General features: G+C 48.4%; 1 protein-coding gene across 1 annotated transcript in view; it reads left to right on the top strand.

Annotated features, from left to right (window-relative positions):
• KALRN (kalirin RhoGEF kinase) overlaps positions 1–23,760 on the top strand; it is a 276,016-nt gene that overhangs the window by 159,468 nt on the left and 92,788 nt on the right. The window contains 2 exon segments of the mRNA XM_044919773.1: positions 19,879–20,031; positions 20,033–20,126. Of these exon segments, the coding sequence (XP_044775708.1) occupies positions 19,879–20,031; positions 20,033–20,126 (247 nt within the window).

A 23,760-nucleotide genomic window follows, 5' to 3' on the forward strand; every position in this document is an offset into this window, starting at 1 on the left:
TCATTAGAAGTGAGCCGCTAAGTCCAGCCCATGCTCAAGTGGAGGAAACCGAAGGGTGAAGTATCAAAGGATTTGTGGACCTGTTTTTGAAACCCCACAGAAGGTTTCTTTGAATAAATTATTTTTTCTGCAATGAGTTGCCCTAAGAGATCATGTTTTTCCCCCAGTTATTTGATGAGAGGTGGTTCTCATTCAGAAGTCATTAGTGGGAGGGAAATTAATTTATGAGGATATTTTCTCAGGAGAGTATTAAGAAAACCCCAGATGCAAACAGGAAAGTAAAACAAGGAGGGAAAGCTGCAGGAAAAAGAGCACCAAGGGGGAAAAACAGAAGTAGGGCGCGTTAGATTCTGACTTCTGTGGACACAGTTCTCTCCCAATTCAGGAAATACCGTGTGAACAGATGCTGACTAAAGTGTATCTAGGGGCTGGAGTTTGAAGATACAGAGCCTCTAGGGGCTCCAATTCTAGTCGCAGAGCCCCACCCATATGTATATAAATAGCCCCTATGTAAATACGAAGAAGCTAATGCTGATGCTGTAATAGAGGGATCTGTGCTGTACATCGGGAATGTGTAGGGAAGGAGCACTTCTGGGGTAGTGGGGTTTGGAAATCCTTGCAGAACCACTAGATCCGCCCCCCACCCCACCACTACCCACACACCAGACCCCCTCTATCCTTTCCATGCTCTGTTTTTCTCTTTCACACTTACCACTATCTTTCCAAGGTTCTGCTTACTTTGCCTATTTCTCTTGTTTACCGCCTGCCTCCCCTACGAGAATGCAGGCTCCATGAGGGTAGAAGTGTTTTTCTGGGCTAGTGCTGAACCCCAGCAGTTAACGGAGCACTTGGCACATAGTGTACTCAACAACTATTTGCTGAGTAATTAAGTCAGGTAACTAAATCAGTACATAAGGAAATTGAGCTGGACCATAAAGGAGCAGGGGAATCTGGCAGGCGGGACCTGGAGGGAGGCTGTTCGTTCCAGGCAGACGGGACAGCTGACCAAAGACGCTTGGATGTGCAGAGCTGTCTGTGGCTACGGCCGTGGGCTGTAGGTTGCTGGGGCAGAAGGAAGGACTGAGAGGCAAGTGTGGCAGAGGATGCTTGTAAAAAGGTTAAGATTTTTTTGTGTACCAAAGGGATGCACTTAAGTTTGAAGGCCAGAGGTGATGTCCGTGCTGTTTCCTTATGGCCTGGCCGTATTTAAGAGCACACACGCTAGGAGGGGCCCTACAGTTCCTATACTAACTACTGATTCGTTGCACATTGGCCAAAAACTCTGACTCTTTTACTGTAGCAAACAGCATCTCAGCCTTCATTTTCTCTTTCTGGCATAGGAAAAGCACAACTCCCTAAATGTTGGGGTCTTTCATGTTCTCCCTCCTTCGCCAGTGAGCCTGAGGTCAACATTCAGCCCTTGGAGATTCGGTGGCATTCATGGTACATGCGGCTTTATGCCTTGGGAATGAATCGTGAATTTCTTGCTATAATTTCCAATTTCCCTGATGTACAGGGTGTCTTAGTTTTCTCAAACTTCACTTGCTGAGATTAAAAAAAAAAAAATCTACGTTGCAGCTGCTAGCAGCATCTGTGTTGAAGTGTGAGCACCTCACATAGAGACGCAGGGCTGTTCTGGAAGCCCAGCAGGTGAGGGACCGCTGCTTCCTGCCCTTTGCTGGAAGAGAAGCAGCCCCGGGACTGAGTTCCCAGTGCCTTCTGCTCAGAGACAGGTTATCTGGGGATTGCAGTCTATCCTGGCTGTGAATCCAAAGGCGGAGGTACTCAATACGTATTTGTTGAATGAATGAATGAGTAACTTGAGGTCAGCCTTAAAAGAGAAGAATTTCTATGTCTGCCTTAGATAACCTAGGTGGTCTCTCACCTTCAGAAACCAAGTTGGTTTGAAGTTGACCAGACCTTCCAGAAGGGGTGGTGTAAACACTGGAAGAGGAGTGCAGCTTGGTGCCTGGGCTGAGAGCTGACCGTCTCTCATTCAGAAGTCAATGTGTTGCCAGTAGCTTCAGACCCAGGAAAGTGGGGAGGAGGGTAAGTGGATGTCCAAGGTAGGCTCCCCTATTGTGGTGCTGAGCGGGGGTGTGATTTCCCACTTGTATACCAACGTTTTCAGCTCAAGCAGGAGACTCCCCTTTTTTTTGTCTGAAATACACCAAATACATCCCAAGGTTGGCACTACTAACCATCTCTATAATTAAGAGCTCATTCTTGTCCCTACGAGCTAAAATGTAGGGCCTAGGAGCCTTTCCATGGGTGCAGTCCCCAAGTTTTCTGTTACTTGCGCAAGTGCCACCCAAATTTCTGTCTTTTCCCAACGATGTAAAGACATCTGCTGTCCACCTACGTACTGCCACCAGGAGCTCCTAGCCAGGATGGTGTGTGTTCCCGGGGCCGTCAGCTTTCTTTGCCAAGTCCTCTGTCCACTCCCTTTGTATTCCATCTAGTCAAGTGGGCCCTTCCTAGGTGCTAGACTCCTAATCACAGGCAAAGGCGCACCAAGAAAGAATTGTAACATTTTAAAGATATCTATATAGATGTTTCCTTTCTTTTGCTGAATGAATGAATGGTATGAATGGCTGTGCATGACCCACATTTGGCATAGTTGATTTATATTTAAAGGAAAATAAAATTCTCATCTCTCCCTATTCCATGGAGGGTCTGTGAGCTTGACTTTGCATTCTGCACTAGCTGTTAAATCTTATTCTAGCCCAGACATTCCAGTTGGACCTACAGTTTAATACTCTTCCATAATATTTAGCCCCAGTTCCTGCAGCTATCAGAGAAAGCCAAAATTGTCTAATTCTGCTGAAACTCCACTGCTCAGAGCCACTGAACACAGCAGGACAGTGGGACAAGGGGGTACAGAAGGGAGTGTCCCCAGTCCTAGAGACCTGCTATACAGCATTGCACCTATAGTCCACAGTGCCATATTGTGCACTTAAACATTTGCTGAGAGGACAGATCTCATGCTAAGTGTTTTCACTATAGTAAAAAAAAACTGTGGGGCACCTGGGTAGCTCAGTCAGTTAAGCAGGTGACTCTTGATTTCGGCTCAGGTCCTGATCTCAGGGTTGTGAGATCGAGCCCCGTGTCAGGCTCTGCACTCAGTGCAGAGTCTGCTTGAGATTCTCTCTCCTTCCTCCTCTGCCCCTCCCCTTCTAGCACATGCTCTGTCTCTCTCTCTCAAATAAATAAATAAATCTTTTTTATAAAATGCTATGGATAATGGGTTGTGATGGGATAGTGCCTGGAAGGGAGTGTGCGTGAGGTTCATGTTCTCTTCCATGATCCAGGTGCCCATTAGACAGATGTGCTCAGTTTGAGAAAATTTGTTGAGCTGATGGATGCACTTCTCTGTATGTATGTTATAAAAAATTTAAAAATAAAATGAGTAATTTCTCTCTCTAAAGAAAAGACACTATGTCATGTACACTTAGTAACTCAGTCAATCACACCAAATAATAATGAAAGCTGGGGTACCTGGGTGGCTAGTCAGTTAAGTGTCCAACTCTTGATTTTGGCTCAGGTCATGAGGGTTGTGAGATCAAGCACCAGTCGGACATTGCGCTCAGCGTGGAGTCTGCTTAGGATTCTTTCCCTCTTCTTCTGCTCCGCCTTCCTCCCCCACTTGCACGCGCTCACACTCTCTCTCAAAAAAAAAAAAAAAAAATGAAAACAAGAACAATAGCCATTAACTGGACAGCATGTGCTTCGAATGCGATACAATCTTTAATCAAAACAACAACTCTGTTATCACAGTACTTCAGTGTTTTTGGTGAGGAACTGAAGCATAGACAGACCTTGTATTTTTAACATTTCCAAGGTAACATAGCTAGTCAGTGGTGGAACTTGGATTTGGTCTGGGATGCTGAGTTCAAAATCCGGCCTGTAAACCACCATGCTGCCGTGCAGTGAACTCTTAGCCTTACCAGTTGCCCCCTACACCATTGCCACGAAGACTAGCTGAGACACAGGTTCTGAGTTAGAAATACTGGCATATTGGGGCGCCTGGGTGGCTCAGTTGGTTAAGCGACTGCCTTCGGCTCAGGTCATGATCCTGGAGTCCCAGGATCGAGTCCCGCATCGGGCTCCCTGCTCGGCGGGGAGCCTGCTTTGCTTCTCCCTCTGACCCTCCCCCTTCTCATGCTCTCTCTATCTCATTCTCTCTCTCAAATAAATGAATAAAATCTTTTTAAAAAAAAAGATTAAAAAAAAGAAATACTGGCATATTTTTGGTAGAAAAAAAATTCAAGAAACTATAAATTATGAAGAAAAATGCTATGATGTCCCACACACAATAATTTTGTCTGGTATCAAACACAGAACTCTGGGATGTCCCGTTGTTGATACAGTGCCATAGAATAGGAGAAAATTGATAAAATGAAGAGGGCAATTTAAACATGATTATTCAGTCACCAAGCCAAATAGCCAGGAAATATAACGTTTTGCAATATATACCTATACACAAACCACCCAAAGTGAGGGATCTGTCTTTCTGACTGTCCTATAAACACACAGGACAGACAAGATTAGTCCCAGAAAGAGGAAAGCCCTTTGTGGAGACCACTGCCAAAGAACGTATGAGATATTGGGGAATCCAGAGCCGTATATGACCTTTGACACTGGGGAAGATGGGGTCTGGAGAAGAAAAGGGAATCTTTCCATTGGAATGTTACCCATCAACAGAAGTTCAGAGGCAGGGATGCCTGGGTGGCTCATTTGGTCACGCATCTGCCTTTGGCTCAGGTCGTGATCCCAGGGTCCTGGGATCGAGTCCTGCATCGGGCTCCTTGCTCATCAGGGAGCCTGCTTCTCCCACTCCCCCTGCTTGTGCGCTTGCTTTCTCTCTCTGACAAATAAATAAAATCTTTATCCAGAGGCAGAAATAACCAGGACATATTCAGGGCACCATCCAAACACCAAACAGCAAATCTATTGGCGAGTAGTTGAACAGGTGGCTGGGGAGGATTATGAAGAGCTATGAATGCCTGGAGGAGGCTGGGAGAATTTGAAGGGGCAGACAGGGCAAAGTCTGTGTAAATTATGAAATAATAGAGGACATGAGGGTGGAACATGGGGGGAGAGGAGACCATGAGGAGACAGGGAGGTGGCTGATGAGGGCCTGGAATAGCAAGGGAGCTGTCCAGAAAACAAGAGAAAGATTTTTATTAACTTGGCAGGACTCAGTGACAAATTAGGTGTAAGGGACCGAGAAAACAGTCTCTAACTACTGCTTATCCAGAAGTGTTTCAAAAATGAACTTGGATAGGGAGGCGGTTTACCTGGGTTGAACCACAGAGGGGGAGCAGAGAAGGGGGACGAGGAGGAGGAGGGCTGATGTACTATGTGATGGAATGGCACGCCGGCCTGAGAACAGGAAAGACGGGGCCCTGACACCAACTAATTTTGGGATCGCATCACCTGCTTTCTCATTTCTAAAACTAGGAATTTCATCCAGAAAACATTTATTGAGCATTTACCCTGTGCCAGGCAGTAAGCAATTGTCCGTCTGTTTCCCATGCGGGTGGGCCAGTGGCGTGCCCTATCCAGGGTAGGGTCCGGCCTTGGTTCTAGCAACCCAAGTATGGCCAGTTCCTTTAGTAAATCCTAGCTTTTGCTTCCCTCTAGTGGCCACCTCGCACCACTGAGAACTGTGCTGTTGCCCTTTGGTTCCTAGAGAGGAACCTGAGTGGAAAGTTAAGAGGTCTTTAAGACGGAGCCGAGTCAGAGATCATGCACACGGTCAAGGGAACAGTTAGCAAGCAGAGTCCAAAGGGCACATTCTGATAGTTGGCAACCACACGGGAAGGTGGTGGTAAGAAAGACCCAGTGTCGTGAACCAGACATGAGACAGGGGTGCCCGTCAGTCCCAGAGAAAATGAGCCAAGGGCAGCAGACAGCAGAAAATCCTGTTAGGACTCACTCAGTAAATGGGTGAGCCTGGACAAGGAAGAAGTGCGGGTCGCAGATAAAGGCCCTTCGGGTTGCAGAGAAAGGCCCTTCTTCACACTGACACGGCAAGGATAGGATCGGGGATAAGGGAAAGTCTGTAATTCACTGGGGACAAAAGCTTGACAACTTTCAAGGAAGACACTGTGAAGACTCTGGGAACCCCTGCGTTTGCGTCTGCTCCCCTCCTCCTTGCTGGGCACGTGTTCTGGATCATTCACCTGGACAGCCGCTGTCTCCTCCAGTCCCCACTGCCAGGGTGGAACCCCACGGTTGGGGATGGCCAGGACGTGGTGAGGCCGAGCAGGCTGGCATAGGACAGGGCAGACGCTCCGGGCTCTCACCGGCTGGTGGGTGAGCAGGGGAGTAGTTCTCACCGAGTCTCACAGCCCCGGGCGGGTGACAGAGCTCGTAACATAAACAGCTCCGAGGCCAGACAGCCACGGCAGTACCCAGTGGAGCAGTCTGGTGAGTCGGCAATGGGAAGAGCAGATCACTTTCTGAGGGACCCCCGCCTCATCCCCGGGGCCAGCACCCCACGCTTCCCCTGTTGTCACGCTTGGGGTGTTTGTATGATGTTCCCCAACGGGACAGTAAGCTTGGTGAGGGCAGGGCCGTCACCACTGTCTGCTTCAGCCCTCTCTGCCCTGTGCACAGCTCAGGGGCTGGCTGGTGAGTAAGCAAGTAAGTACATGGGTGACGTAACTGGGTTATTAAGACTTGAGGTCCTGCCTTTGTGATTTGCTGCTGTGTGTTCCTAAGCAAGATAGTTCACCTCTCTGAGCCTTGCTTTCCTCTTCTGTAAAATCAGATTATAAAATGGGGCCCGTGAGGATCAGGCTGATATCTGTGAGTCTTGTAAAGGGTCATACAAGTGTGCATCGTTATCTTATTCTGCTTGAAAATGGGAAATTAACCAGATGTCCACTGGCATCTCTTTGGGCCTGGGAGACAGTGACTATGGGTGTTCGCTTTCTGAGTCAAAGCATTTAGAATGGGCTGTTCCTGTATGTACAGTTGAATTCACCCCCCCCAGCTGCCAGCAGCCAGCTGGCCCCTTTTCTGAGACAGGTTCCCCTCCCAGGCACTCAACAGCACACCCCTGAACTTCACCTATGCCCTCTTCCCAATTCTGGTCCTGGCCGACTTGCAGCCTGTGCTCAGATGACAGAACAATAATCAGGCTGACTGGTATTCTCTGGTCAACCAGGGGGTGGTATGGCCTCCCTCCAGGGATGGTTTTGCCAATTTTCTATATGCGAGTGGATATCTCAAACCCCGCCCCACCCCCCATCACCTCAGTATAAACATGTTATGCACCTGGTCTGGCAAATAGTTCCAAGAAATCCTTCCCAGCCTGATGTGGTCTCTTGTTTCTCTGGGAGCCCTAGTGTGGGAAAGAAGGGACGTTCATATCCATGGCCCTACAAAGGGAAATTATAGCCTAAATTGTACCCTAAACCTTTTAACCCTGGGCTTGGTCCTATATGGTTGCTTTTATTTATTTTTTCCAGTCTGCCAGTTTCTCCCAATATGTGTCCCTAAGGCTAGCTTAGGAATGGATTTCTGTACCCTAGGCACACAGTATTGGCGCAGGAAACACACCCTGGGTATGTGCCAAGTTAGGATGACTGGATAAACAATAGATAACATTTATTGAGCATGTGATGCATGTCAGGGTTTACCTGTGTGAACTCACAGAATCCTTGCAATGATTCATGTTTTCTCTATCTTATAGATAAGGAAGATTAGCCAAAGAGAGGCTAACTAACTTGCTTGAGCTTATACAGACAGAAACAATGGAGACAAATTCAAACCTAGCAATCTGACTCCAGACCCCATGACCCACAGAATGGAAAATGGTGACCCACATAAGGTTGGATGACATGGTACACTTCTTTGAAGTCCTGTCTGGTCTTTGGCCAGATGGCCCCTGGAGCTCAACTTTTCAGTGTTGCCCAACTGCACAGAGGACAGTTGTGAGAATGCCTGAGAGCAGCCCACGGCTTCTTCCCTCTCTATACCTGCAGAGAAGCTCTTTGTACTCCAGGCTTCTCCCAGCCACCTCTCTCCGCCCTCTGCTGTACATCACCGTGGGTTTTCAGTGCCAGTCCCGTGGGCTCTTTCCTCTTTCCCAAGCTCTGGCATGTGTTGCAGGAAAGTGCCCAGGTACCTACAAGCAGGACATCAGTAAAGGCAGCCTCAGGGAAGCACAAAGGAGCCGGGAGACACACCCCCACCCCGCCTAGTCAGAACCCTTATCTCCATACAAGGGATCAAGGTTGCAGAGGCCTCCGCTTATTGGCCGGCTGTGCATCCTCCCAGCTGTGTCTGCTGATCGCTTGTGCCTGGCCTCGATGCTCTCGGAAGCCTGGACAGGGAGTACAGAGATAAGGAGCAGACAGAATTCGCAGTTTTCATTTCCTCCCTCCCTCGCCGGGGAGCTCGAACCCTCCAACCAGCATTCAATAAATTCTTGTTGGATGAATAAGTAAATAAACATTAAGTTAAGCCGAATCTGAGACCCTGTAACTTCCACTCCTGGTGTTCATTATGCCCCGAGCAAATCCAGTTCCTCCTCTGGGTGGATGGCGCCTGTCTGCTAGGAGCCTAGGCATAGTATCCGTGAGCTCTGTCCTTGTTCCTACCAAACTGTGCTCTGTGTTTGTCTCTCACTTGGATGAACACATTGAAGCATAAATTTCAGTTTTGCAGATGCCACAAAACTGGAAGGAATCACTAATCTGATAGATGAGAGAGTCAAGAACACTACGCTTTAGCTAGAAATTTGAAGTTAACACAGATAAATAGAAAATTCTCTGAGTTAAAGCCTCAAGTAGAGAAAGGGAAGAAGTTTGCTTGAGAAGACCCTGTGAGTCAGACTGGGGTCTTTAGGAGGCTGCATGCTCAATAGAAGCCAGCCAATAAAAGACTCTCAGACCACATTGATGGAAGTACAGTGTCTAGGCCTAGAAGTGAGTGCTTGGCTTAGTCTGTGCTGGACACACTAGGTCTAAAGGATTGGATTCAGGTCTAGGTGTCCCTATCAAGAGGGACAGTGACATACTAAGTTCATCCAGAAGAATATGATGAAAGTAGTGGAAACTACACACTTGAGAGCCACTTGAAGGAACGTGTGGAAAAGAGAAGACTTAAGGAATTATCCATCTAGTCTTTACATATGTAGAGCTCCATGGAAGAAAGGAACATCTCTTCTGTATTACCATAGAGGGCAACTAAGAACCGTGGATGGAAATTACAAAAACAAAGAAAATGTTCTGAATACCTCAGCTCTCCATCAGGAGAGAAGAGTGTCATAACACAGAGAGCTAGATGTCCTGGAAAGGGTCCTGCCTTGAGTGGGAGATTAGAGTAGAAGCTCACAAAGGTCCTGGGTGTCTATGATCTGTAATCTTAGCTGCCTCTCCCAGCTTCGTGTTCTCTGCAGCTTTGTCAAGCTTTGGATTTGAAAATCCTCTTCCCACACTGACCCCAATCCGTAATCCGTGTATCAATACATTAGGTGCAAGTGTGGACCTAGAGCCTTATGACATTAAGGGGGACAGCGATCATTAATTTAGCAAAGTCTAGCGAGAAGTGTTCTGACCCCAGAATTTGAAAACCCAAGTCTGGTCTTGGCTCTGCTATATTGGGGTCCTCGGTTTTTCTACTTATGAGTTAAGAGCATTGGATAATCCCTGGCTTAACTCATTTACTTACCCACTAACACATTCATTCATTTGACAAATGTTTATTGTCTACCATCTTTCAGACACTATCTTCCTTAGGTAAGTCCTTCCTCTTTGGGGGATTAATTTCCATCTTCTGTCAAATCAGGGGATTGGGTTAGATTGGGTTAGATGAACCCCAAAGTCCCTTGCACCTCAGCTAGGCCGTGAACCCACCATCAGTACCATCCCCTCACCACACATTTCATAGCTTTGACTAGAACATTTTCACATAAGGCCTGGACGAATGCTTTGCTAAATAAAAAAAAACCATCTGGGCGCCTGGGTGGCTCAGTCGTTAGGCGTCTGCCTTCGGCTCGGGTCATGATCCCGGGGTCCTGGGATCGAGTCCCGCATCGGGCTCCCTGCTCCTCGGGAGGTCTGCTTCTCCCTCTCCCACTCCCGCTGCTTGTGTTCCTGCTCTCGCTGCCTCTCTCTCTGTCAAATAAATAAATAAAATCTTTTAAAAAAAAACCATCTTGTGGTTCAGGCACTCCTCAAACCTGTCTACCTATTAACTCCTTTTTTTAAAAAGGGAATGAAGGGATTAATTTTAATTTGTATCTACTAAAGGTATATCACATTAAGAGAAATAAAAAAAGAAAGAAAGAGGATAAAAGAGAAAAATCCAGAAGCCAACATGCCAATCCTAATGGTTGCCACTCAGTGAATGCTTACTGAGGCAAATCTCTGAGACTTGAACGTCTGAAAGAGGCCTTTCGTGTACTCTCATCTTGACTGACACTTTGTTTGGACACAGAATTCTAGGTTGGTAATGATTCCCACTCAGAATTTTGAAGGAATTGCTCCATTTTCTTTAACGTTCCAAGGCTGTTGTTGAAAACTGCTGTCATCGTGATTCTTTTTTTTTTTTTTTAAAGATTTTATTTATTTATTTGACAGAGAGAGAGATAGCGAGAGCAGGAACACAAGCAGCGGGAGTGGGAGAGGGAGAAGCAGGCTTCCCGCTGAGCAGGGAGCCCGATGTGGGACTCGATCCCAGGACCCTGGGACCATGACCTGAGCCGAAGGCAGACGCTTAACGACTGAGCCACCCAGGCGCCCTGTCATCGTGATTCTTGATTTTGTTGGATTTTATCTGACTTTTTTTTCCTCCTCTCTCTCTGAAAACTTTTAGAATGCCCTCTTCACAGCCGATATGTCCTGACCCCATGCTTTAGAGTGGGTCTTTTTAAAGTTCATCACAGCGGACACTTGGAACAATACGTCAGCTTGGCAGTTTGTGCCTTTCAGTCCTGGGAACTTTTCTTGACGATTTATTCCCTTTCATTCTGTCTGTCTCATAGTTGTTGGATCAATTCTTTAATTTTCTTACATTTTCGCTCTTATTTTCCTCTCTCACTGCTCTTGTCCTACTCTCTGGAAGATGTCTCTGACTCTGTCTTCCGACCCATGTATGCATGAGATGTTTCATTCCCACCTTAGTTGTGATTTCTGAGAGCTCTTCCTCATTCTGAAATGTCCCCCGTCTCTGTAGCAGCTTGTCTGTATTCCTGGATATAAAACCTTTCTTGCGTCTCTGAGGATATTACAGTGTTGCTGAAGTGTGGTTGTCCTGCCTGCCTGTTGTTTCCTCGGAGTGCCTGATCCTTCTTCTTTGTTTAGTTTGGTCTCTGTCAGAGGGGCTTTTCTGCAAAGTCTGGGGATCTTTGGCCAGATCAGATTCATATTTATGAACGAGGCACCAAAAAAGCCGAGCGGATACTCTGTGTAATGGAAGGAGTGTATTTACTGGAAGGTTCCACTCTGCAGTGAAGGGAGGGATCTCCAAATGTCAGAATTTGAGTATCTGTACATCTTTTTGGTTTCCCTAATGAAAGATCCTCAGGTCTACGTAAAATGTTTATATATTGCCTGCCAGTATTCTGGGAGACAGCAAGATCAAGGATGGTGGCCATCTCCCTCTTCTGTATGTGGACCTTCAGTGAATTTCAATTTTCAGGAAAATGTACATCGCCTAGAAGAGGGACCGAGGGGTGTACTCCCTTTACAACCCCTCTTCCCCTTTTAGCCCCACTTGTACTCTGACCCTCAGTGCAGCCTGGTGCTTCCACTTCCTGAGCCTTTCCAGGGGTCGTGCAGGGCTAATGGCAGGAACTCACATCTCATCTCCATTCTGCCGGGTCAGAACCCACTTTTGCAGGGACTTTCTGTTATTCGAAAAAAATGTTGACTTCTCTTGTCTATTCTTACCTCTCATTCTCTTTATTCTTGGGGGCTTATATCTCCCCCCACCCCGTGTCCTTTTTATCACACTTAGGAATTAATGAAGATACAGCCAAATGATCGGAGGGTGAGATAATTTCTCAAAAAGGGGTTCTGAACAAATAAACTGTGGGGTCAGGAAGACACGGACAAGAGGAGGCGAGCAGCAGTGCGAGAGCCCTCAGCCACTGCAGGTCCACCTCACAGCTCCGCACCAGGCAATAGCTTGAGGGCTTCATTCTCAGGCACTCAATGAGTATTTGCTGATCACCTGCTCTGGGCCAGCTGTCACTCTAGACTCTGGAGATGTGACTGTGAGCAAGACAGAGAAGGCTTCTGCTCTCCTGGACCTTACATTTTGACGTGTGATATGGCAACAAATAAATAAACAACCCGTTAGTGATAAGTGCTCGAAAAAATTAAACTGAGTTGTGTGTTAATGAGTGAACATAGGAACTACTTCACCCGTAGAATATTAACCCTGGAAGGGCCCCTGAAATCCAATTTCCTCATCGTAAGAATGAGGAAGTTCAGGTACAGAGAGGGGAAGGGATTTTCCCAATGCCCCTACACCAGGGCCTCCCGATTCCCGCTCCTGCATTCTTCCTGCTATTAATTTCTACCCAATTCATGAGACTTCTACTGACTGCAGACCACACTCTGTGCCTCTCTGGGGCTCCACCTTCCATCTCAACCCCATGGGAACCCACTAAACCAAAAAGCTCCATCAGTTGTAGTCAGAGCAGCCCCAGCTCCAGCGAACAAAAATGAAGCCAGTCATCAGCTTTAGACTCTTAACCGGACTTGGCAGCAACCCAAGCTAGCTACCACCTATCAGCGACTGAAGCCGTCCCAGAGCTCCACAACAGTGTCCCTCAATGTCCAGACATTGCGATACACCTGTTTCAGATCCTGATCAGGATGGAAACAGAGCACTAAACTCCTGTAAGGAGACTTCCTTTCTGAAGAGCTCACCTGGATTGCACAGGAGTGCAGGGACAGAGGTTTCTCGTGATGGATTTTAAAGCCTCTACACAGAGGCATCATTAGCAACTCGGGCCTTTCCTGAGGCTCACACAGTGGTCCTGGAGCAGAACTGGGAACTATCCCTCTGTCCACTGCCCCTTTTTCCCCTCAAAGTATTATGCCTCCTGGGAATATTGCATCTTCCCCCCATTCCATTGTTGACTTTCATACAAGTTGTTATTGTTACTTTCCTTATAAATAACTCTTAGGTCAGAAATATCAGGCAATACTGGAAATTAGAAAGGAGGGGTGCAATCGCCCAGTTTTCCACACAGTAAAGCCAGTCTGAACATTTTGATGAATTTCCTTCCTGTTAATTTCTGATGAATAGGGTTGTTGTTAGTGATGTTCTTCACCTAGTTATATTTGCAACTTTATATCCTGTCCTTTTTATTTTTTACATTATATGAGGTAAGCAATTTGTAACTGTTATAGAGCTTTATTAATATATAAAGACTGCATAATTAAACAGTTACTTAGTATATATATTAGTGTCTATATCATAATTACTTAACCATTCCCTTCCTGTTAGATTTTTGGGGGGTTTTTTTTATGTTATAGTTTTCTCATTTAAAAGAATGCTGTTATGAACGTATTCATGCTTAAAGCTACATGAGTACAATTGCATGTCACCTATGTGCTGCTTCTCATCTTTTTGTAATTGGAAGGGAATCATACACAGACTGTGTTCTGAGACATTTCATGGTGAGAACGTTTGCATCTCTGACTGTGGGATTGGAGGCATTGGCAGCAGGGGCAGGAGCCATTGGGGGAGAGAAGGGCTGTTTCGAACAGGAGTTGGCAGGTCCTCTCGGTGCCCTAAAACCACACCAAGTAGATACCCTCCAACTTCACCTTTTTCTAAGGCCAGCTGTGGCCTCCCACGTTGTCATTCATAGGCAGACGTTAATGCAGAGAACTCTGTGCCTCGCCCTGGCTGAGCACCATGGAGGAATTAGAGTGAATCAGAGGGCAGGCAGCCAGGGGAGGAGGAGGAAGTCTGACTTACCTGATGGGGAAGCAGTGTCAGGAGCTGATGCTCACAGGATCAGCAGGCTCCGGCAGCAGGTGTTGTGAGCAGTTCTCAGGCCCTTGGGCGGGGGTGCTCTTCAGATGGATGGTGCATGGAAAGCAATGTAGAATGAATCCTCATTTCCATAAAGGGATCCAAGAGCCCACCATCCCCTTGTCCTTTGGCAGAAGAAGCTTGTGCTGAGTTGGGGGACCCTTAAAGGCATCTGAGTCACCTTCCCTAGAAGCCTTCAGGCCATTCTTCTAATTGGCCTGGGTTAGGGCAAGACTCCATTAAGATTATAAAAAGGGAAAAAGATTTGATTTACTCTCATAATAATTTGCATGCCTATTTACAGCTGGTATAGTCTATTTCCAGACAACTGATTCCTTTTTACCATTTCTTCTCTACTCCTTTCCCTCAAATTTAAATAATAATGATAATTAATACCTCTAGAATTTATTTATAAACAAGCATTTAGAGAGCTTAGTCTGTAGATGGCACTGTCCTAAGTGCTTTAAAAATATCTCGGGGCACCTGGGTAGCTCGGTGGGTTGAGCGTCTGACTCTTGATTTTGGCTCAGGTCATGATCTCAGGGTCCTGAGATGGAGCCCCTCATTGGGCTCCATGCTCAATGGGGAGTCTACTTGAGATTCTTTCCTTGTCCCTCTCCCCCTGCCCCTCCCCCTGCTCACACTTGCTTTCTCGCTCTAAATAAATAAAATCTTTAAAAAAAAATTATCTCATTGGGAGTGCCTGGCTGGCTCAGTCAGTAGCATGTGTCTCTCAATCTCAGGGCTGTGAGTTCAAGCCCTGCATTGGGCATAGAGTCAACTTAAAAAAAAATTATCCCATTTAATGTTCATAGCAACCTATGAAGCAGATACTCTTATATCCCCATTCCACAGATGAAGAAACTGAAACCAAGAGGTTAAGTGACTTGCTCCTGGTCACACAGCCAGTGAGGGGCTCCAGAGTCCATAGCCCTCAGGAGAGTCTGGTAGAGACAAAGAGGCAGGCAGAAGCTTGGGGACCTGAAATGACAACAGTAGAATGCTGGGCGGGTCGTGTTCTACCTCTCTGAATATCCCCCCCACTGGAAACCCCACAGGGAATAATCAGATCTTTTTCCATAACACAAGGAAGTTCTTAGGGCTAATCTAGCTCATGCTGTTTATACACGAAGGAGGAGTTCAGGCAATCTCCAAATAATAACCAAGCAAAAATGGACCTAAATGAAAGCAATCGTTTCTGGTGAATGTGAGTGAGAATGAGGGTGGTTATGGAGTATCCTGTGTGTGTTTCCTCTGTGCTGGAGAGAGGGCTACCCGGGAGCACCTCGGAGCAGGGAGGACAAAATCCACCCAGGGAGTGGGTATCACGGGAACAGGTTCCACAGGAAATGGTCAGGACCTAGGAAGGAGAGAGGCTGGGAAAGTCAGGGATAGAGAATCAGATGATGGCTCAGCAGTGAGGGCGGGGGCTTGCAGAAATCTAACCAGTGATTAGCATCAGAAAGGTTTAGCAGGCCCTGGGCAAGGTCCTAGGGAGCTAGGCAAATGTGTGTTGTGTTGTGGTGAGCGCTGTGTATTGTGTAAGACTGATGAATCACAGACCTGTACCCCTGAAACAAATAATACATTATATGTTAATAATAACAGTAATAATAATAATAAACATTAAAGAATCTAACACTAAAAAGAAAAAAAAGAAAGAAAGAAAAAGAAAATGCCTGAGAAGCTCCCAGGAAGGGGCCAAGTCAGAGACTTCTGGGGGTTGGGGGGAGGTGCACAGTGAAGGGAATAAGGGGGGAAAAGATTATAGAAACTGGAGTGCACAGTAAGAGAAGACTCAGAAACACCTGACTTCACACTGAGAGTCTGTGCTACCAACTCAAGGCTCCCAATGTTTCCCTCCTGGGAATGAGTTTGGTCATATAATCTAGAGTGGGATCAAACTGGTAGATTGGAAGTTAAGCATCCATAGCCAATAGTTTGAAAATAACCAGTACAAATCTGATGCAGCCTCGGAGTTTTGAGCAGGGTGTGATAGCCCTTCCTGACACCTGTTGAATCACCTGGGACCTCTGCAGTGGGGAGAGGTTGGGTACCCTCCCTCCACACCCCCTGGTCTCAGCCTGTCAAATAGGAACAAATGGTTCACTGAGAAAACATTTTAAAGATTTGCGGGGGACATTGAAACAGTTCTTAAAGGCTGTGGGCAAGAGAAGAATGAGGTGAAGACAAAGGTGTTTTTTGCAACATTCTCTGAAGACCTATTTAATCTTCTGGGACAGAGATTTAGCTCGGGGAGAGAAATGGGGACTTCCTGAATGTGCCACTGTAATGGAGTGCAGCACTGCAAAGGGGAAGGGACAGGGAGAGTGGGGACCAGTCACTGGTCCTTGCCAGATGGGAAGAGAAAGAAGAGAAAGTAATGACCCCGGGGCTCTGCGAGACAGACCTGCTGACGCACAGCAGAACTGCTCAGAAAGAAAACTGCACGTGTACTTTTCTAAGAAACTGATCATTTAGTATTTGTGAAGGAATTTGTTTTTTATTGGTTAATGAGGGGCACACTCTGTAATTAATGTTCAGTAGGTGGTGTGACTCATCTCAGTCCAGGAGAAAACTTAAAGCGTGAGGCATGAATGAATGATTTTGAGGATTTCAAGTACAAATGTTTCAAGTGTGCCAAGATTCCTCAAAGGTCTTTTGGCCCCTCTGCCCCTGCCCCTCCTTGCAAGGGCTCTTCGAACTTTCCAGTTCTGATTCCAGTCCTGGGTTCTCTGAAGCAGGGTTTCTCAGGTGTGAACCCAGAGTCCCCTGGGGAGCCTGAAGCTTCCCTGTTGCTCTGGGGAGAGGTTGAGGGGGGATTTCAGAGGCAGCTCTGCCCGACCACGGACTCATCCACTGCTCCTAAGCCGCTCGCCGCCACTGTTTGGAAATCCCTTGTTGCTGTGGAGTGGGGACTGAGTGTGGTAAATCTCTTTGACCACGCCACTGAGGTGAGGCAAACCAGGACATTCATCCTATATTTGAGCCGTAATGGGTTTTGGCTGGGTCTGTGAGCCCACTGATCATCTTTCTTCCACTTTCTCCTCTGTCTGTCTGGCCTGCGCAGCCCACAGGAAGCAGAAACCACCATCTGCTGGTGTTTTCCAGGTTTCTCTTGATCTTTGAATTATAGAGGCACGCAGCCTGGCTCTTTATCCTCTCCTCCCCCTGCCCCCACCACAGCCCCCACCTGCCTGTGGGTGAGTCTGGCTGTAACTTCTCCACGGGGGGCAGTGGGTCTTGTGTCTGGGGTTATGCTGGGCTGTTTGTAACCAGAGCCTCAGGCTCCCTCTGCTTCGCTGCAACAGTCTGCAAAAGGGCCATTTCCATCCCTGAAAGGGCTGCAAGTTGCATCTCAGGTCATGTGCACACTTGACCTTGGGAAAGAATCCTAAGGTTGGCACAGAGGAGTGACCCCACTGAAGCGTAAGAGTTCGTTGATAGAAATTCTCAGACTTAACAGGAAATTTTGTGATCATCTAGTCTAACATCCTACAAATGGAATTGGCAAATTCAACAAATTTCCATTAGTGGAAAGTGGAGTCAACTTAGTGGGATGCCACCAGCAACTGAGAAAAAAAACTGAAATAGAATATCAGTGAACTTAACTCCGTGAAACTTGTGTTTCCGTGATGTAGCCATTCCTAGTGTAGACTGGTCAAGATAGAAACTGCAGTCCAAAAAGTGTAAGCAACTTGATGCAGGCCAAGCCAACCCCGAGAAGACCAGTAGCTCCGGCCAGTGATGCCTTCTCTCCACCTGCCTCTCACCCCCTCTAACCACAAACATGCCTAAAACTTGTACATAATTTGCTCTGGTATGTGGTGTAAAGAACAGGGGATTTGTGGTCCAGGGCCAGCTTCAAGTCCAGTTGGGTGACCATGGGAAACCATCTAGCCAGTGTTTCTCAGGCAGTATCTCATGGAACCCCTTTTCAGAATCATAAGTTGGGGGAGTCTTGTTAAAAATAGGCATTCCTAGGTCTCCTGAATCATAACCTGTGACTGGGGGCTAGGGCAAGCGAGGAACCAGCAAAGCCATCTGCACGTCTAATAAACTCCTTAGGCAATGTTTATGCACACTCATTGTGTCAGCAATGATCTTGACATTTCTGAGCTTGAAGTTCTTTGGCTGGATGAGCGGAGGCGGTAACAGCACCTGGTCGTTGTGGAGAGTTAATGTGAAGGTACTTTGCATAGTGTAAAAGCACTCTGCAGACTTGAGGGATCACCATCCCACACCATTTTTCTCAAAATGATGCTTTAGGGAAGAGAGCACCAGACAGGGACAGGGTAGAGTCGGTGCATTTAATGCGACCAAGAAAGTTAAATGGAAAAAGGAGCCAACAAGCGTGTTTTCTTCTTCTGTCGCTTTCCCTCTTCCAGCTTCTGTCCTGCAGACTTCTCTTCCTGATCAAATCTCAATGGCAGTACCATGCCCCTCCACGGACTTGTGTTTTGAGCAGGCTCCCTGCTCAGTGGTTGGTGCCGATACATACGGCAACTCTCAGTCTGATGCATCGTGCGGCTTCTCAAGCCCACTGTGACGTTCAAGTTCCTTTAATAGGAAATTCTCACAGTCCGGGATGCTGAGCTCTGGGGCCTGGTGGAACTGTTGATTCTCTACTTACTGGGATGCTTGCTGCGTTTTCCATTCAGCAGAAGCCTCCCAGGCTGTAGGTGAAATAGCTACACCATGTATTTGGACTACTGCCTTGGTACGACTGCTGGTGCAGACAACGCAGGCCCTGGAGGCTTCCATTAGAGATGCACAGACTGAGGCCAGGTTCCCTGGAGGCGGTAGGGGGACTGTCCCACTGAGCCACTGTCTGGGCTGAACCCTGGGGAGAACGGTCTGCCCAGCTGGGCCTCTGGGTCTCCCATTTCTTCCCTTCTCTTCCCCTCATTCTGCCCCTAAGTGCAGGTGCTATTTCAAGAGACAGGCTCTGTGCTTAGCTCTGTGAGACAAACTAATAACTAGTGGTTTCTCGTGGTGAGAAGAGAAGGTCTCAGCTTTCAGCTAGAAGAGGCAGTTCTCACCCTGGGGTGTCTCCCCGCAGTTTTATTGGTTCTGCCCCAGAACCAGTACAGTGGGGAAGGGCCAGGCCCAGGGGGAGGGCACGATGGGGCACTGAGGATGGTTCCTAAGTACGATGTGACCTCTCTTCTTCCCTTCCCATTCTTTCCCCTGGCCCCCAGTGGCTGGGCTAAGGTAAGCCAACTCCGTTCCCCTTCTGTTCTGCTTCTCCTTGGACTTGATGCCTCCTTCTTTTTTGTGTCACTGGCAGCCTCTGTTTTCAGCTGAGGGTCCAGCTAGGGATGGGGAGAGGGAAGATTGCAAAGGTTAGGAGGAACGAGGTCGTCTCTTCCGTTATTCCCAAATTTCAACTAGAAGCACGTAAGAGTGAGTGAGTTAGAAATGGTGCCCGGGAAGTGTCGGAGGGTGGACACAGGGGCAGGGATGGGGTAAAGGTAGTGTCCTGGGAAGAAGTAAAGAGACATACTGGGGGAGGGGGTGGAGGGCACAGTTAAATGGAAGCTTGGCAAAGGAAAATAAGAATAACTCCAGGCGAACAAGAAGGAATTAAAATCAAGCTCGGTCCTGGGCAGGCTCCAGGCTGTGGCCTGAGCTAGAGCGGTGGGATGATTGAATGGCATTGTGTCAATTACTTTATTTTCTTGTTTTCTTTCCTATTCCCAACTCCCTTTTCCATCTTCTGCCTTCTTTCCACTCCGGACCCCATCTTTCCCCTTTATCTTCCTCTCCTCCTCTTCTCCTCTACACGCATCCTTTCTCCCTTCCCCTCTGGCCCACCGTCTCCTCCCTCCACCCCTCACATTTCACTCCACACCCTACCCCAAGCTCTCTGGCGGATGTGAGTTGACCGTGGTCCTCCAGGACTTCAATGCAGGCCACAGCAGCGAGCTGACCATCCAGGTGGGGCAGACGGTGGAGCTGCTGGAGCGGCCCAGCGAGCGGCCGGGCTGGTGTCTGGTCCGCACCACGGAACGGAGCCCCCCCCCAGGAGGGCCTGGTTCCCAGCAGCGCCCTGTGCATCTCCCATTCCCGAAGCAGCGTGGAGATGGACTGCTTCTTCCCCTTGGTGAAAGGTAGGGGGAACTGAGGGGGCGGGCACGTGCCAAGGGCCGCTGGGGCGCTGGCCCACCCTAACCCCAGAACATCACGGAACTAACCGGTCTTGTGAACCTGTTGGACCGTGTGGGATTCCTCTGGGACCTGCTTGTGAAGGGAGCGGGTTGGGAACTTGAAGAAAAAGAGCTACCGAGTGGCCGTGTGACTTTGGAAAAGTCATGTAACCTTTGTGAGTCCATTTCATCTTAAAATGAAAGCTGGATTAGATGGCCTCTAAGACCTCTTCCAGCTCTCCCACAACATTCAGAAAAGTCTTCTTGTACCTCTGGCCAGCGTCTAGCCTTCTCCCTTCTGCGCTGACCCATACCCTCCTGCTCCAGAGCTACTCTGGGCTCCCCGGCAGGTTTGACCCTCCCCTCGGCCCTGCCAGGCCACGAGACACTTATTTATGGGGCTCTAATAGATACATTATTTGAGCCCTGGCTTCTGTTTTATATAAGCTCTGTTATTTATTTTATATAAATTATTTGCTTGCTTATTCGCTTTTTCCCTCACACCAAGGAGACTGAACTACTTAGAACAGTGTGATTCTCCAAGGTGAGGGGTGTCTCTGGATTGGCAGCATCAGCATCCCTCGGGAACCTTTAGAAATGCAAATTCTCAGACTCCAACCAATCCAGACCTACTGGGTCAGAAATGCTGGGGGCAGGGGCCAATGGTCAGTGTTTTAACAAGCTCTCTGGGGACTTTGATGCTCACTCTAGTATGAGAACCACTAACTTAAAAAGACAAGCCTGGCAGGGGCTTTGAAGTCTTTCATTGAGTCATTACATTAAGTAAACTGAGGCTCAGAGGGTGACACCAAGTTCTCCTGGTTCTGAGCTTATTTTCTTAACTGCTCAGATGATCTACGTCAGGGGCGCCTTCTGTGAAGACCCGTGCTGGGTATTTATGAAATGGAAAGAGGGCAGGGACCTGTTTGGAGGCAGGGACACCAGGGTCACTACGGAGACCCGCTACAGACTTCCTGGTACATACTGAGGCTAATTAAATTGCTGAAATGATCCTGATTTTCGAGTTCCATCTGGTCCACCTTCACAGCCTGACTTCCTCCTTTCGTCCACCAGATGGCAGTAGCAGGTTGCATTATTCGTGCTGCCCGACTCCTCCAAGGGTGTCCCTGGGGTTTTACTGGAAACTAAAACCTGGTTCTTTTCTCTACACACACACACACACACACACACACACACCACCTGTGTCCCTTTCCCCCAGTTCAGCCATCACCTGCTTCTCCCCCATTTTCTCTGAAGACTGAGCGGGGACAGTGTCAGGAAATTGGAGTTTGAATTGTGGGTACAGCTCCTAGGTCCTTTGAAGTAGCCACTGGAGAAACTCATCGTACCAAGGAAGAGAAGATCTGTGAAACTCGGGAATGTGGCTCTGTTTGAAGTCTGACCAAGGGGAAACTGGGGCACAAAGGGGCCAGAATTGTGAGGGTGGATGATGTGAAATACACACAGCACTTGGAACAGTGCCCAGCACGCACGCAGTATATGGTATAGTTATTACATCATTTGTCATCGGTTAGTCAGCAAAATAGCTACAAACTCCCACACATCCCATCTAGCGACCCCCATCTTTGGAGACAAAACCAAGGACAGCGCATCCTGTGCTGGGAAGGTCTGCAGGTGTGGGTGGTTCCATCAGGAAGGACTCTACTTCCAGAGAAGAGCTGAGACTTCCGGACGTAGGCCAGGCCTCCCCGGCCTGTGGCTGGGTAGACCCTGCGTCCCCTCCTTGCCGCCCACCAGGTGGGCCCCTACCGCTTATGGGGCCTGGCAGGAGTAAGCCAGCCATGCAGGAGCAGAGAGCCAGAGAGCCGTCAGAGGGGGTCTGTGATCCAGGGCAAGAACTCTAGAGGGAGAGGGGTTGGTGAAGAGGTAACAGACAAGGGGCACGAAGGAGGAGGGATGGTAAAGAGAGGGCAAGAGAGAAAGTAGGGAGGGAAGCAGACATGGAACTTTCTGGCTCTCTCCACCAGCCAGCATGGCTTCTTAAAGGCCGTCCCCTACCAGTGCCTACCACCCATTTCCTTGGCTCTGTTTGTTTGCAGGCTGGTTCCTCTCTCTCCAAGCGTAGGCCAATGAGCGGGGCCTTCGGACGGCAGCCTGTGAGCTCGCACCGCCCTCTCCCCCGTGTGGGCTCAGTACATATAGGTGTCCAGTTCCTGGCAGTCAGGGCGCCATGGAGTAGCCCTCATGGCCCTAACGTGGCCTCATCTGAAAGTATGTGCACTCGTGCACACGCCCCAGTTTGGAAAGCCTCCCCCCCTTCAGGGCCTGCCGGGAGTATTGGCTTCTTAGCCGAAACTCAGTAAACTGTTCCTTCCCCCATTCCGACTGGCTGCCTGCCGGCCACCTGGCCTTTTCTCCTCCCAGCTGATCTGTCTCCAGCAGGCGCTCTAACTCACAATGCACAGCTGGACTGAGAATAAAACATTCTTCTGGGGGTTGTGGCCTTATCCCATGTCGCTAGAGGTCGGAATCTGTTTCTTTTTCAGTTCTTAGAAGGGAACTGGTCCTCTTAACCTTTGCAGAGAGCATCAGGTCAGTGTTCCTCTGGGCTGTGAGAAGGAGGGCAGTATCTGTAGGATGTGCAAAGTGCCACATGAGTGCTCAGGCCATGACTGTCGCCCCTGGAAATGGAGGCGGAAGAACCTCGGAATGGTAACACTGAGGAGGGTACTTGGGAGAACTGCTAGACCACGGCTCTCAACCCTGGCCGCATAGATCACCTGGAAGCTTTACCAAATGACAACACCCAGTCACCACCTAAAACAACTGGATTCAGGGGCGCCTGGGTGGCTCAGCTGGTTAGGCGACTGCCTTCGGCTCAGGTCATGATCCTGGAGTCCCGGGATCGAGTCCCGCATCGGGCTCCCTGCTCGGCGGGGAGTCTGCTTCTCCCTCTGACCCTCCCCCCTCTCATGCTCTCCGTCTCTCATTCTCTCTCTCTCAATAAATAAATAAAATCTTAAAAAATAAATAAATAAAAATAAAATAAAACAACTGGATTCAGAATTTCTGGAGTGGGACCTGAGGGTCAGTGTTTTCCTTAGGTGAATCCAAGGTCTAGCCAGGGTTGAGAAGCAGAGCACTACCCAGTTTCCTTTCTTCCAGGGGCACTCTTGGGCACAGGAGAACAAGGTGACTCCTCAGAAGCCACAGAGAAAGTTGATGGCAAAGCTGGAGTAGAACCAAGGCTCCCACCTCACGGCCCAGAGCTCTCCACCACACACTCTGCCCACCGGGCTTGCAGGCAGCTCGAGGCTTCTCTCTTGTCTCTCGTTCCTGTGCCTTCTCCGGAGACAGTGGATGGTTGTTTCCTCCTGATATATCTGCGGCAGGACTGATGATAAGGCTGTGTGACCAAGTGGGGGCCCTGCTTTTCCTATGACTTTGCTGCCCCCCTCACTAGGCTTGGGCACTGTGGGACCTCGTCATTCCTCTTCCTAATCTATCCCCTCTTGCTTTCTGAGCAGTGAGTGGGGGAGGGCAGTGCCTCCCACGGGTTTCAACTCTGGATTCATCTGAGAACCACTCGGAGGAGACTTTTTAAAAGTCTTCTGATGCCTCACACCCCCACCCCAGA

Source organism: Neomonachus schauinslandi, chromosome 1, assembly GCF_002201575.2.
Source record: "Neomonachus schauinslandi chromosome 1, ASM220157v2, whole genome shotgun sequence".
Classification (NCBI taxonomy): Eukaryota; Metazoa; Chordata; class Mammalia; order Carnivora; family Phocidae; genus Neomonachus; species Neomonachus schauinslandi.